The sequence below is a fragment of the Onychomys torridus genome, chromosome 9, assembly GCF_903995425.1.
Source record: "Onychomys torridus chromosome 9, mOncTor1.1, whole genome shotgun sequence".
NCBI classification, from domain to species: Eukaryota; Metazoa; Chordata; class Mammalia; order Rodentia; family Cricetidae; genus Onychomys; species Onychomys torridus.
In genome coordinates this window covers 75,014,235-75,030,829 of record NC_050451.1, presented here as the reverse complement: position 1 = coordinate 75,030,829, position 16,595 = coordinate 75,014,235, and the positions used below count along the sequence as shown (strand labels likewise).

Sequence of the window (16,595 nt, the reverse complement as noted above, 5' to 3'; positions counted from 1 at the left end):
CTGATGTTGGTGTTTTAATATGGAGCAGGAACCTAAAGGGGCTGGAATCAGATCAGTCTGAGCACAGAATTACTGTTCTTTGAAATAATCTTTCAGGTACTCTGTTCCACTTAATCATAGTACTACTCACATCTGCTTCTATAGTAATTTATAATACGACAGTTTTGAGCTTTTCTAAAGCTTTAGGCTAGTTCTTGTAAAAATAACAACTCCCCCCCCCCCAAAATGATATGTTGTCTGATATGATTTAATATTGCTTCATCATCATCACCATCATGATTGTCATCATCATCATTATCAGCAGCATAATTGCTAAAAAACAAACTAGGAAACTAACCCCAAAGACTTGGTGGGAGCCAACGTATGTGGATGTGTTTGAACATTAGCTTTGAATGTTTGTTAGGCCACAGGCATTAATAAATGTTTCATATACATATTAGAAATACCAGTAAGTGAGGTATCTTAGTAGATGGAGGATGGTTAAAAATGTTTGTGTAGCTACATGTATTTGTATACATTCTGTATATGAGAACAAAAAATAAAATAAAATAGGAAATATAATCTTGATTTTTATATCTAACATTCAGGAGTGTTTTTTCCAAATACCAGTTTTCTTTTAGTTGGGTTTATCTCTTGCCTCTGGCCAGGTCAGGTAGCCCTTTGCAAGCATCTGTCTGAAAAACCCTACAGAGAAACCCAAGGCTCGTCCTACTCACATGTGAAAAAGCATATAGCAGGGAGCTTGGACCTTCATTTCTACACTAGACTAGACACTACCAGATCCGCCAGCTCAGTCATTAGCATCATTGTATCAGTCCTCTTAACCCATGTCCCTGTTGCCCCTAGATGTTGTATGGTGCAGATTAACAAGACAGTCTTGCTACTGCCTGCTGGAGAATAATCCATGGAAGCTAAATTCCCAGTCATGTTAGGACTCTTCCTTTGTCTATGGCATATACACAGAAGCTTGAAATTCTATTCCTACTTGGAAGTTGTGGTCTTCCTCCTCTTTCACTGGTGTTGTGCTACAAGAAATCAGCTTAAATAAGGAATTTAAGTAAGATCCAGAGTCTTAATACCCTACCTAAATCTCCACATTTTAGTATAACCCGTCATACCAAAACATTCCAAATTGAATGAAGAAAAAAATCAGGTGATAGCATAGAACTTAGAATTATCCAACAAGAACCTTTAAAGCAGTTATGAAACATTACAATAAGTCTTGAAAGCAGAAAGAGAACTGCTGGAAAAAACCATTTTTAGTGCAATGGGTTTCTTATTGGGCACTGTGTAGACCAGGCCATGTCGGAAGAAGAAGGGTGAGGTAGAAGTAGCAGTGTGTTATTCCAGGACGGCAGCTGGTGACTCTGAGCATAGAGATGTGCACTGGAGGGTTCCTCAAGACAGCAGCTCTCAGAGTGAGCCTATGATGATGGAGAAGAAGGTGTTAGCAAAGCTGCCTACACTGCTCAGGTGGTTACTAGTCATAGCATAGAAGTAAGTGAATCAGCAGCTCTTAGAGAGGCAGTAAAGGGAAGTTTAAGTGTGAGCATGGGTGTAGTTAAGGGATGTGTAGGAAAGAAAATGCTAGAGAGAATTAAAGTACAAGCCACATAGGTGCTAGGATCAGTCTGGTGGTTGAGGGTTAAAAACTGTGGTGATGTATTTGTAATCTAAGAAATAAAGCTTGCCTGAAGATCAGAGGACAGAGCCAGCCACAGAGTTAAACATAGAGGGCAGGCAGTGGTGGCACACAACTTTAATCCTAGTACTTGGGATGCAGGGAGCTGTCTGGATCTCTGTGAGTTCAAGGCTACCCTGGATTACATGAGATTGATCCGGTCTAGGAGAGAAAGAGAGCCAGGCAGTGGTGACACACATCTTTAACCCAGTATTTGGGAAGCACACATGCCGTTAATCCCAGCACTAGGAAGGTTGAGATAGGAAGTGCAATGGCCGGGTGGAAAAAGGCATATACATTGTGAGGAGACAAGAATTCAGGCCCTTTTGGCTGAGGACTCAGGGGCATTCAGTAAGAGGATTTGTAGATTTGGCGAGGTGAGAAGTAGCTGTGGTTTAATTCCTTGATCTTTCAGTATTTACTCCAATATCTGGCTCCAGGATTTTATTATAAGACCATTTAAGATTCGTCCAACATCAAGCCCTCAGAATAAGATAGTACTTTTTTTTTTTTTTTTTTTTTTTTTTTTGTGTAAAGGGATGAATATCCACAGGGGGAATACGTTCCCTTGAGAAAAAGCCAAGGTAACTCACTTCTTAGAGCTTTACTCTTCTCCGTGAAGTAAAGTCCCATGTGAATAGTGGGTGGAGCTACTCCATTTGAAAAGGTAACTGACTGGAACAACCATGGTTAGCCCTGTTATGGTCAATTCTCAGGCCTGTCTACAGACATCTGGAGTTCTGAAGGAGGTGAGAGGGGGCTGACTTGGACTGTGTAGATGGTGAGGAGCAGAGTACACAAAAGAGATGGTGACACAGAACTGACTCAGTGTCAGCTGCTCCATGACTACAGATTTATCAGAGACGTCCGCCCAGGGAAATAACAGGACTGACCCTACAGTTAAATCCATACCCAGGTACAGGTGAATACCAGAAATTCAAGTAAGAAGCCAGGATTCATGCCTAGGAAATCTGTGGAAAGCCCCCACACTGCAAGTGTTCCCAAGCACGTAGGGTCAGGAGAGGTGTGTACACACAGTGCTGGGCAGCTAGCCCATACTGTACAACAATAGTCTCACGCTATTTTGTGCTCCTGTTGGGTGTGGATACCTTTTTTTTCTTTTCTTTCTGTGTATGTGGTAGGAAATGAGCAGGGGAAGAAGCACAAGGTAACTAGATGTGGAGCACAAACAGGATGAGGCTGAAAGCTATTTAATATATTTAACTCCTTTCAACCAAACAATAATAGAAGAGTTCCTCTAATATGGCCATGAACCGTTTATCAAGATAAACCACATCCCATGCCATCTTGGGGTTAGTTAGGTAGAAACCTGATGCAAGGAAAACTCCCAGGAATCTACAAGGATGACCCCAGGGTGCTTAAACTGGCCATCTCCTCTGATCAGATTGTTGACTATCTTAATTGTTATTATAGATAGAAACAGATATCTTTATCACCGCCTATCATTTGCCTGAGCTCAGGGAATCCTGCTGGAGAGAGGGAAGAAGGATTATTATGTTCAAGTATGGATGATATCTCTGGAGAATGTATCACACATTTAGTGAAGAATTAATACCAATTTTGTAAGGCTTTCAAGGAAGTGGACCATTAGGAGACATTTCAGTTTATTTCATTTAGTTATTATCTGATAGTTAAATCAGATGAAGACCATGCAAATATGAAAATGTGAAGTATACCGAATAGGCTATAGACCAATGTCCATCTTATATATGTATACAATAATTGTTAGCTAATGCACTGTATTCTAAGCCAAGGAAGAAAAGTTAGATAATCAAGTGGATTATTCCAGAGTAATCATTGACCAAAATCTAACACTTGTTGATTAAAAATCCCAGAAAAAGTAGGATAGAGGGTGCAGTGGAAATAAGTGTTTACATCTTCATGTCTCACTTATTTAGAAATAGGATTATTTTCATGTAATTAATGTGGAAGCATGATGGAGCTTGTCAACTTGACAGAAGCTAGAGTCCTCTGGGAAGACAGACTATCATTTGAGGAATTGCCTCCATCAGATTGGCCTATAGGCAAGCATGTGAGCCATGTTCTTGAGTAATGTTTGATGTGGGAAGGGCCCAGCCTGCTGTGTACCTCTGGACAGGTGGACTTGGGTGGTATAAAAAAGCAAGCTGGCATGCCATGGGAACAAGCTAAATTATAGCATTCCTTTATGGTGCCTGCTGCAGTTTCGGCCTCCAGGTTTCTGTTTGAGTTTTTGATCTGGCTTTTTATAACGGTGAATTGTGTTCAGAATGTGTAATGCAAATAAACCCTTTCCTCTCCCAAGTTGTTTTGATTGGAATGTTTTATCACAATATTTGAAAAGCAGACTTGGGCAGAGCTCGTGACTGAATGTGTACTCACAAGAGAGTCCTCATTTGGCCACTGAGGAATAGGAAGAGCAGAGCTGGTAACCTCTCTGGGAATCGAGAACCAATCTTCACAAGATGTCTTAATTTTGCACTTCAACCCTCTGGAAATACACTTTTTTTTTAGTGCAGAGGATGATCTATGATAGACATAATTTTGGTTTCGAATGGGTGACTTTTGAATGACTGTGCAGCAAGTTAACACAGTATAATAAATAGTAACTGATAGACAGACAGATAGCAAAACATCCTCCAATTGAATGCTCAGAGTAGCCAGTAGAAACTGATTGAGGAAGCCCCTTTGAGCTAATCAGCCGGACTTCTTAGTAGAGAGAGTCCCCTCCAGTGAAGCTTTCAAGCAAAAGAAAAAGTAACAGCAGGAAGGTAATATCCCCAGAGGGGGCATACAAACACCAAGCAGAAGCCACCAGGGAAGCTCTGTTATGGCAGCCAGATGGAGCTCAAACTCAGAGTCCTGCCTGGGAAGAGTAAAGAACAAATAGTAAAATACAGAGTAATCTTATCAAGCTGGTGATGACAACATCCTGTAGAAAACCACTGGGGAAGCTGAGGCAGCCCCTTGGAGTTTTCGATTGAGCGTTTTTTGTACAGATGAGCTTCTCATGGCTGAACCTCTAGCTTCTCTCCTCCACTAGAAACACTTAGATTTTTATCGAGCTAGGAATTGAACATAGGCTTTATACATGCTAGGTCAACACTCTCCCTCTGAGTTATATCCCCATCCTTTTCCATTTGCTAAAAATGGTTTATTATTCAGTTATTTTTTTTACAGACATAATGCTTTTACACTTGGAGGGGGGCATAGCCCATACCCAAATAAGGGCTTTATAAAACTGTAAAACCAAAAATACTTAGGTCTAAAATGAGTAATTGAGAGCGTTGCTTCAAAAGGCAGCTTTTTAATGAGCTTAAACAATACATAACAGTTTATCAATAGAACGTATGTTGCATAAGCAAATACCTAAGTTGTTTTCAAACCCCCCCCCCCCTTTCTCTTGCTTTGTTGTCATAGCTCTAGGAAAATACTACATCCAGTAACTTGGCCCATCCACTTGATAGTGATAAACATCCTACTCATAAGGGGCTGGAGAGATGGCTCAGGGCTTAAGAGTACTGGCTGTTCTTCTAGATGTTCTGGATTTGATCCCAAGTACTCACATAGTAGCTAACAGTAGTTTGCAATTCCAGTTCCAGGGGATTTGGTGCCTTCTTTATGCCTCCATGGGCACCAGGCATGCGTGTTATGCACAGACATACATGTAGACAAGATACCCATGCATATTAAATAAAAAAATAAAGAATTCAAAAAGCACCTACGTTTAATACTACATTTAATGATGAAAGACTAACTCCTTCCCCCTTAAGATTGAGAATAAGACAAGGGTACCTACTTGCATTATTCATCACCATGCTGTAGGTTACATTCAGAGCACAGAGGCAAGAGTAGAAAATGAAAAGCCTACTGATTACAGATGGAAGAATGAAAGGCTCTGTTTGCAGAAGGCATGATTGTTTAAAAAGAGAATTTCAAAATTACCAGGTGTTCTTAGAATTTATTAGTAATTTCCACAGCAGTGAACGATTCAAGGTGAACATATAAAAATCAATTTTATATCTGTGTATTAGCTATTAACTTGAGAAAAGAGATCACTTATAATTTCTTAAATATTGTAATTCTAAAGAATTGAGTTCAGTACTTTTATACTGAAAGCTGTGAAACAATGAATTCAAGTAAATGGAGAGACACCCCCAACTTATAACAAATAAAGGTGGGTTGATTTCTTATTCTGTTTTGAATTTTCCACTTCGATCTTCTAATTCTATGGACTCATAATTTTTAAGTGTCATAAGATTAGGCTGAACCAACTAGGTAATCTAGGGATAGTCCCTTTATTCAAAGATTGTCTTATTGGTAACCTTAATCCTCTTTGCCTGCATGTTATGGTATAGTCAGTTTCTGGTGTTAGGATGCATGTCTCTTTAGGTAGATAGGGGTCACATAGGCAGAGAACTAGTGTTCCCTTCTCCTCCATCACTGTTAGGTTGCATGCTAACTAGGCCCTTCTTTTTTCCAGATGCCCCTAGCTCTGTAATATCCACAGGGCATTTGAAACCTGCCTTAGGCAGAAATACAGAAAAACTGTTCCTCTTAGTCTAGTTAGGTGATGTTTGCCAAGCTTGAACCCATTTCCTGGTGACACACTACCCATCCTTTCTTCTCTCATAGGGACCTTGGGCAAGGTTGTCTCTGTACCTGCAACTCTGCATCAGACTCCATTGTGCTATGCAATCTGCCTTCATGACAGCTACATGCTTTGAAGGATGATCAGACTCATCCTCTCTCTGGACCATGCCATAACTTCTGAAGCCCTAAACACCTCATATCTTCCCCACATGCCTAGCTGTTTGGTGGCTCTCTGATATCCATGGTGTAGTGTATACAGTTCTTAATTCTAGCCCTCAGTGCCCATCTGTCATTTCTGATAGAGCTTGCTGTGATATTCATCACCGGAACCCCTTTTATGGCTGATGCCTTTGTGCATTTTTTCACCTGCATAAAAACCTCCCATTCTGAGACTTAACCTTCAGCACTTAGGTCAGCCATCAGTTACTGCGACATCTTTCTGTTTGCTTACTACCACAGTGATGGCACTTACTACATTATGGAAATAACTTGGTTCAGCATTTGTTTCAGCCACTAATCTGTGATCGCTTCAAGGGCAGAGAACATACTTTATTCATTTTTGTATTTCTCATACCTAATGCAGGATCATGCATACAGTGAGCCTCTTAAAAAAGGCTGGCTGCCTTTGTTAGTGAAAAACTTGAACATAAGCTTAATAGTAATGAAACATCTTTAGGCAAGTCCTAAATGTGAATTAGTACAGTGACTCCAGATCCATCATTCTTGGTTCACTGTAGATGCATACTCAATCTGAAAGCTGAATTGATGTTCGGAGCATGAAGGCTGGGACAAACTCAGTATTGCTACAAAGACGGTATTTCCTTGTGCTGTCTTCTCCATATGTAAAATAAAGGTACAGATCTGGGCACCAGCATGAGGAGGTGCTACATTACCTGACCTTAACTTCCTACTACATAACTCTTTTCTTACGTGTAATAACCAAATATAGCTCCATTTCATTTTACAGGTACCTTTTCAAGATTTTTTTATCTTGAAATTTTTATCTTTAATTTTTTTTTTTTTTTAAAGAAAATTGTATGTTTGTGTGAGTACAGGTATCTAGGGAGCCTAGAGCCCTTGATCCCCTGGAACTGTAGTTGTAAGCAGTTGTGAGCCACCTGGTGTGGGTACTGGGACGTGAAGTTGGGTCTTCTGAAAGAGCGGTAGACAAAAGCTCCTCCATTGTGTTCTAAACTATTTGTTGCATCTTGAACTTATCACCAGGTTCAGGCAAATGAGAAGTATTTCCTAGCTTTAAGAAAATTGCATTAGATAAGATTCTCTTTATGGTCTGGTAGTACTATTGGAGTGCTGATCGTTCATGATACATTTGTCCTTCCTTTCCTAAGGACACACATAGTAAGAGAGGCAGTAATTTCAAATGTCACAAGCTGATGGTTTGTGAATTTCTGTGTGACCAGTCTGAGATCTGACTGTTGTCTCCACTGTCCATTGAGGTGGCCAGGCATATTTGCTTCCTAAAGCAAATTTCAGAAACCACTTTATATGCTTTGGATTTCATCCTGTGTTTTTGGAAGTACTTACTACTTTTTTTTACCTAGACTGCCTTTGAACATTTGAAGGTGGTTTGGACTCTATTTCTGGAGAATTGGCATCCAATTCCATCTCTTTATGTGTCTGCCCAGGGTTCTACCTCTTCCTCTCACCCTTCTTCCACAGTGAGACCCTGCCAGCAGGTCCTACATGGATGGTCCTATGTAGCTTTCATCAAGGCACTTGAGACTTTGATCATCTTCTGTTACAGAACCTTAGAGATAGGTTAAGTTAGTATCTACCACATGCATTTCCTTTCTACTTTGAAGCATTTCTTATAAGTGCAGATGTCCTAATGTTCTCTGTAATTTTCATTCATGAAGAAGCAATGTTTACCTGTTGCTCATTCATCCTCAACTGCACTTTAGTGAGATGACGTCTGATGGCATTGTGCTGCCAGGCAGAGCAAAGCTTGCTGCTTGTGTTTCCTGAAGATTGATCATTCCTAAATCAGTTGGTAATGTTTTTCAGGTTTTTTCCTCAAATGATGAGAAACTTTCCTTTTTTTTTTTGTAGAAATTTGTGGATTTCAACTAATCTCTGTCAGGACTACAGAGTTATATACACAGTACCTCATTTTATCTTCTGGAAGACAAGATGTGGTTTTTGTGTCCCCAAATAATGACTGAGAAAATAATTAGAATTGGAGTATAATGTGACCTAGAGTTTGCTAAGGAGAAGTATTATAACACTGGATGCAAATACTTATGCTAAGGTCACAAAAGGAACTGTATTTTTTGAGATAGAGTCTGGCTACATACCCCTGCCTTGGGCTGGAAATGCTATGTATACCTGTGTCTACCTCCAGTGCTGGGAGTATGTGCCATTACACCAGGTTTGGCTTTGTGCATATTGCCCTTTCTGATAATACTTTCTTTAGTTTTTATGTTTAAATCATTTGTCACTCCATGTATCCATTCCAATTTTTAAAAAATATCCTTTGTGATATATAAAGTATAGCTTTGTTAGGTACGTTTACCACATCACAAGACTTAGATTAAAGTAGAAAACTGATAGAATTACTCATTGAAAAGGCAGTATGGAAAGAAGCATAAAACGTCTCGCTGTTCTTGGCCTCTCTGCCCTCGTGGATGACTCTCTCCCAAAGACCAGCCGGGCCGCACAGACTGGACTGCATGAAAGGAGAAGGAGGACACAGGCTGGGAGGGGAGGCTGGAGATGGCAGGAGTTTGGGGAGGTGTGGTGATCAAAATCCATTGTTTGAAATCCTCAAAGAATTACACAAATAATGTTGGAAAGGGGTTGGAGTGGGAAGGGGAAAATGATGTAATTATATTTCGAAAAATAATAATAATAATAATAAGAACAGCAACAACAAAAGAAACCATACACAAGACAAAGTAATTTCTTTCTTAGAAGTCTGTAAGGCTAACTAACATGTTACTGTATTACATCTTACAGGATTCAGAGTTATTCACTTTACAGTTTGTCCACCTTGATTTTGTTGCTCATAAATTAATTCCCATAATGAAAAGATTATAAGATAGTGTGATTTGAGATTTGCTTCTTCTCTTGTTACCATAGGAAGTTTTGTTTCATGGACTGTTAGTTTATATGTAATATATATATGTAATATACCTGAAAAATTTAACAACTATGTAGTTTAGAAAAGACATATATGGGATATCTAGAAATTGTTGATTTGACAACTGTGGGTCCCTTTTTCTAGTTATAATTGTTATGTTAGGGTTGATAAAGTTTACATAGTTATGTTCTGTTATTTATTACTCAGATATGAGAACTTTCTGTTTTGCATATGGTTTTCATGCTTTCTAAATTGTACCCTTCATCACACCATTAGCATTTTAGGTGCAACTGTCGTTGTTAAATTAACACAATTTAAAGTTGCTCTGTATGTTGTGGTTAAGGCAGTTTTGTGAGTAGGCACTTCATCTGTCAGTGTCTGAAGGGAGAAATGGTAGAAACAATCTCAGACCATCCGGATCACCTTTTGAATCTCTTTATGGATATACTTTTGAATATGGGTATGGGTGAAAATCCACTTTAAATAAAATACTGAAGGCCTACTGGGAAAGACCAACACAAGAGGTTGCGATGAGCAGAGACTCATCCCGATACCGGTCAAGTAAAGCTTACAAATGACTCTTTGTGTGTTTGATTTCAAGCCTCTGCAGTGCCTGTGAAATAAGCATAAGTACAGAATACGATGTAAACAAGGGCAACAGCTAAGCAGATGCTGCAGGTATTTTCATGAAACATGAAAGCCAGATTTGAAATGCCTGTGGGTAATCTGTCTGAGGCTGATAGGGGAAAGTAAAGTCTTCACTTTTGAAGTAGCAGCTTTGTTTGAAAGCAGTGGCATTTATTTAGCTGTTTCCCTCATCTCAGCCATAATAGTGGTCTTCGGTCTTTGATGGGGAGTGCCTTTGCTGGTCCTGGCATTGTGGAATTAGGTATTTTGTGGCTTTCACTGGACAGAGAAGAGATGAGGAGATAGGGTGACTGGAGACTGCCAGTATAAATGCAAAGAAATGAGCAATGCAGAAATTCATTTGCCTTTTTAGGATGTCAGAAATTCTGAAAACTACAGTTGGTGAGGCTGTGACCACAGTGTGAAATAATTTCAAACAATGTACGTCATTTCAGCTAAGTTTTAAACAGGAACATGAAAACTATATGTGTAATGGGGTGTATTATGCAGTTTTAATGCTTATCTACACTGTGCAATATTTAGTCAGGTTGAACATCTGTCCCCCACACATTACTCATTTCTTCTTTTGGGTACCGGTATTCAGAATTGTTCTGACTTTAGAGACATGTAGCAGGTAGTTGTTAGCTATAACCCCTCCAGGACACCAGAAGCTCTTGTTCCTCTCTGTCAGTACCCATTCAGCAAACTGTCCATACCTCCCACTATTTCTCTCTGATAACCACCCCTAGTGCCTTAGGTTAAATTTCATCAGCATTTCTAGATTCCACTCACAAATGAGATGACTCGGTGCCTACCATTCTGTACCTGACCCATTTCACTTAATACAAGGATTGCCAGGTCTACCCATGTTGTTGCCAATATCAAGATTTCACTTTCCATGCCTGGTTAATGTAGGATCTGGGTTCTGGGCACCTAGTTGCTTCTGTATCCTGGTAGTTGTGAACAGTGCTGCAGTAAACACGGGAGTGCAGATGTCTCCGACTGGTCACCTTTATTTCCTTTGGATAATATTCTATATTGCAATTGATTGTTCATACTGTAGTTTATTCAATGGTGAAGAGGCCTCTTGCTGTTTCCTGAAATGGCTGTACTTATGCACATTGCTGCCAACTGTGTGCAAGCCTTCCCTTTAGCCCATATTCTTGACAGATGGTGTTTGTTTTGTCTGTTAGGAGTTGTTCTTATTGGAATGGCTCTATACCTTACTTTAGCTTCCTGTTGTTTTCTCCCAGCTGTTAGTCATGCTAACATATTTCATTTACTTGTTGGCTATTTCTTTGTTTAGGTGGTTTTTCTACTTGTAATCGGGTTACTGTGTTTTGCAATTGAGTTTTGAGAGCCCTTTCTACCGTGTGGATCTTAGACTCTGGTGTACCATCTTACTTGGCAATACTGTCTCTCAGTGTGTTGACTGTCTCTTTCCTCTGCTGCTAGTCTCCTTTGCTGTGGTTCAGATGCTTTTTGGTTTGATGTAATCCTGTTTGGCTACTTCTGCTTCTGTTTCCTGTACCTTTGGGAACCTATTACAAAAAAGTCTTGCTGTTCCAGTGTCCTGAAGTGCTTCTTATTTCTTGTAACACAGTAACTTAGAGTTTCAGCTCCTACATAGAAGTCTTTAAATGATTTATAGTCAACTTTTGCAACTAATTAGAGATAAAGATCTGGCTTCCTTCTGCACATGGATGTCAAGGTATCCAGCTGCATTTATGGGAAGACTTTTTTTCCCCACCATGTGCTTAGGACTGTTGCACAAAATCTCTTGACTTCTGTCTTAATTAGGGTTTCATTGCTGTGAAGAAACACCATGACCATGGCATCTCTTATAAAGGAAAACATTTAATTGGTGCTGGCTTAAAGTTTCTGTCAGAGGTTTAGTCCATTATCAGCATGGTGAGAACATGGCAGCATGCAGGCAGACATAGTGCTGGGGAAGGAGCTGAGTTTAAGTTTTACATCTTAATCTGCAGCAGCAGCAGCAGCAGCAGCAGCGGCGGCGGCAGCAGCAAGAGATTGTGTCCCCTACTAGGTGTAGTTTAAGTATATGAGACCACAAAGCCCACCCCCACAGTGACACACTTCTTCCTTAATAGAGCCACTCCCTATGGGCCAAGCATTCAAACACATGTGTCTATTCCTATTCAATTGTGGAAGTGAAGGGTTACCTCTATGCTTTATACAATCTTTCTGTCTGTTACCTTTCTGTTTTTAGGGTAATACTATGTGGTGGTCACTCTAGCTTTTCCTTGTTTTCATTGGAGAAGTTGCTTTGTATCCTATTTGAGAAAGAGACAGTATTTACTTGCATGTGACTTGTTTTTATGCTCCATGGTGCCTATTTTTGATTATTTGATAAAAGCCTATTTTCAGCATTTACTTTTCATATACATGGCTAACCAAACAGGAAAGGAGGCACATAAAGAAATATACACGTAGAAATCCGACTGGTTTTTTTTTTTTTTTTTCCGCCTTTTTTGGGAGACAGAGTTACCATTATATTATTATGTGTTGACCTGTGTTTCCTGATTACCACTTGTGCTATTCATTTCAGTGTGATTTTTCTGTAATCAACATGATCTGTTGTCTAGTGCCAATAATGTTCTAATTCTGTAAACATCATGATTGCATCACTGATTCACAGGTCAGGTAACATACAATCACGATGGAAATACTTACATGAAAAACGTTTAATTTTCAAGAGGTTGAACTTTGAAACTTAGGATATTCATAATAGTTATAGAGCCTCATTTTAGTAGTCTGGGAAGCTCTCCTAATATGTCCCTTTCCATTGTGTTGATAAATTTTGCCCCTTATCTTTTCTTATTCTCAGTCCACATCCACCCTCTGGTTTTCCCTTTACTTTTCCTTTCTCTGTGCTGTCCCCTTCCATTCCCAGATGTTCCCAGAGTTTGCTACAGCTCAGTCTGCGGTTGCTCTAGTGGTATGAAGATCTAGTGAGTGGCTGGACTGAGCGAAGCTCTGTTTGATAGTTTCCCCAAGTTTTTGGTATAAATAATTGTGTTCATTGGACTCCTAGTTCCCAACATGCTGAACATGGAACACGGCAGAGACTCACTCAGTTCTCAGAAGCCAGAGTGAACCATGTTAGCCTATGCTGTCTATACCATTATCATTCCTTAACTTTTACAGTCAAGGTATATGAACCATGGACAGTTTTGAATCTAGTGTTCTGCTTATGTTGTAGTCATGATCATGACTATAGAAAATTTAAATTAGTTATAGGCACATAGCATTTCTTTCTTCACTAAATTACCAACTTAACACACATCTCACCTTTGTTTTGTTTTTCAGTTGGGTGCAAAGCTTTGGCCACGAGGGACTAGGATTACTACTGGACATTTTGGAAAAACTGATTAATGGGCAAATGTAAGTCTAGTTACTAACTTTTAATTAAGCTCTGTTAGAATTTCCAACTGTAATCCAATATTGTTTTATTTTATGTTAATACAGCCAAGAAAGAGTTGTAAAGAAGAATCAGCACAAAGTTGTTCAGTGTCTGAAAGCCCTGATGAACACACAGGTACGCAGCCGAAGTTGCTATTTGCTCACCACAGATTCTTACATGAATTAGAGTTTTACCATGGAGAATTCTACTTGCATGCCGTGCGGTGACAATGGGTTTGTTTCCAATGCTGATGGAGCAGGGGATCTTAGGAGAAGCTGGGAGGTGAACACGTTCACCCCTGAAACATGAACCTCTGTCTGCAGAGGAACGAACTTTCTCTCCACCTTCAGGCTTCTTTGGCTTCTCTCCCTCTTTAGATTTTCAAAGTCAGCCAGGTCTAGGCTTTAGTATACTACACTATTACTAACTATAGTCTGTCATAATATATGTTACCAGAGATTCAAGTTGTGAATTTAAAAGCTATGATAAAATTAATATGTACAAACATGAGAAGGTTCTAGTAATGCATCAGTGATACATTTATTTCTGAGCTAGCATACTATGACACAGCTGTGTAGTAAAGGTGTGTAGTGTAAAGCATTTGTATAGTAAAGTTGAATTAAACAGAAGACTCCAGGCCATCACTGCCCAGTCACCCCCTGGGGGACTGCTGATATTAGCATCATTTCCTGTCATTTCTTTAGCTCTGATGTCAGCTCAGCTACCTCGTGATGTGTGATGTAGTGACATGGATGTCAGTCGTCAGACGTCAGGGGAACAAAGGTTGTCTATGGTGCTGTGATGTGTGATGACTGTTACATAGAAAACCTACCTATACATGTTCGGCTAATTTTAATGCAGCATATTTTGCCTTTTTCTTTAAAAATAACCATTCAAGAGGTTAAATATATAAATGCTTAAATTATTAGTATTTAATTTTATTATAGCAACTGTTTGTGTTTTCTAATTTTTTCCGTCTTATGTGAACGCATTCTGTTGAGTTTTCTGTTTAATTATTTTAAATGCCTGTTTATGTTGTGTTTATGTGTGTCTGTGAACTTGAACTGGACCACAGTGTAAGTGTGGGGGTCAGAAGACAGCCCGTGGAAATTAGTTCTCTTTCTTTATCATTTGGGTTCCAGGGACTGAGTCCAGGTCCTCGAGTTTGGAGATGTGTCTCTACCTGCTTAGTTATCTTGACAGCCTTCTATTTTTTTAATGCACAGAATATTGTTTACTTTCTGCCCACTCTGATACTTTCCAAGGAGACTGCCGAGGAGTAGACCCACAGCTCTTTTTATGGAGAATTATGCTTTGTTACGAGAAGTAGGTTATCTGTATGTTCTTTAGAGTAGGCACTGAAAGGATGAGAGACTCTGGAGAGAGCCCTTGCCACCATGCAAGTTGAGCTACTCTCCAGAGGCCCTTGGAAGTGAGGCTGTAGTAGGGGATTTGCTGGTGGTATGAAGCTGACAGGAAGGAGATGCAGGTGTGCCTCCTCCAAACCAAGAGGGTGCACGTGACCCAGTTTAAATTGAGAAGACTGATGGTTCAAACGAATCAGTGTTTAGAAAATTACATTCTCTACTTGGTTTTAGTCAGAATTTGAGGGTAACATTTATAAACTTGTACTGTTATGCAATCTGTTATTTCATAGTAGATTTTATTTCTCATAGTTTGTTTATGTAGAGCCACAAAATGCTGCCTTTCAATTCGATAGTGGCATATAGGTTAGTGAAGGCACAAAATTTAGTTGACACTTGGGATTAATATCTTAATATCTAGACTCTATTATCTAAAGTGTTGGCCAGGTTACCAACCCAAGATTGTGGTTAGTTTTCTTAAGCTTCATTGAATCAGCTATAAGATGTGCACTTTGTCACTGTGGAGTCCTCACTGGATTCCACTGGATGATGGAAATGTAGCCTTTTTACTTGATTCTAGCAATTAATTATGTTATTAATATGAACGACTGGCATCTTATGAAAATTAATTGTTTAACACATTAAATGGAGCTAGAAGTATTTTTTTTAGAACTGGACAGTTGACTCAGTTGTGAAGAGTATTAGCTATTCTTCCAGAGGACCCAGGTTTGATTCACAGCACCCACATAATGACTCACGACCATCCATAGCTCTAGTTCCAGGGGATCTGACTCCCTCTTCTGGAATCTGAGAACTCAGGCTTGAAAGTGGTATAGCAACACATGTGCAGGCAAAACATACACACGAAAGTATAAAAAAGTAATTTTTAAATGGATCTTTTAAAATATAGAGGCAATCAAAGGAAATCTTCATTTTTGTAAGGGTTCCGGGTTGAATGTATGCCCATTGACAAGGGAATCTTGCTGTTAAAGCCATCCTCTTCACTCATGTTCTCTCCACTATTGGGATACATCCAACCATTAACATTGCTTATCTCAGGGAGACATATAGTATTGATGTTGGGTGTCTTCTGAGGGATGGGAGTATTTACCTAAACATGTCATCTTTAGCAGCCTGGAATTCTGTTAGGTAACAATAGACCTGTGGAATGCAAATAGAACATAGCATTGGTCCTGGGTAAAGAACAGGCCAGTTATCATATTCTCCCAAGTGGGTCCTGACCTTCAGGAAAGATCCTTTTTTAGATCTTCCCAAATTGGTGATAGTTCTCTCACTTGTAAAAGCCTTCATTAAAAGCACTTTGATGCTAGCACTGGTAAGTGAACTATTTCTCACAGTCATTTTCTTTCTTTCTTTTTTTTTCTAAGTCTTTGCATAAATAATTTTATTGAAGTATATAGCAGTTCCCTGTTTAGTAATAGTTATGAAAAATTGGTAATCTGGCCTCATTCTAGTCCTCTATTTTTTTCCCTTTTCCTTTACATTAGAGGAAATGCCTTTGATGTTACAGCATGGTGGTCAAAGCATGAGATCAGAGTGTGCTCATAGTCCAGTTGTCCCAAACAGTAATTAGTATCAGGAGGTTGGATGGGAAAGGTAGGCAGTCTGACTGTGTGCAGTATGTCCCAGATTGTTCTGAGCCTGGGAACGCCACATGGTTATGAATCTGGAAGGCAGGCACTGGAGACAAGCTTTCATCAGCCAGCAGGTTTGTTAGGACATAGCTTGCTGTTGGTCCTTGGTAATCTCTGACTGTCGGAGTCAGGTCCAAATGGTGCTTTCTAT

The 16,595-nt window shown here is 39.5% G+C and overlaps 1 protein-coding gene across 1 annotated transcript in view; it reads left to right on the top strand.

Annotated features, from left to right (window-relative positions):
* Diaph3 (diaphanous related formin 3) overlaps positions 1-16,595 on the top strand; it is a 483,673-nt gene that overhangs the window by 133,679 nt on the left and 333,399 nt on the right. Inside the window, 2 exon segments of the mRNA XM_036199401.1 lie at positions 13,332-13,406; positions 13,491-13,560. Coding sequence (XP_036055294.1) covers positions 13,332-13,406; positions 13,491-13,560 — 145 coding nt within the window.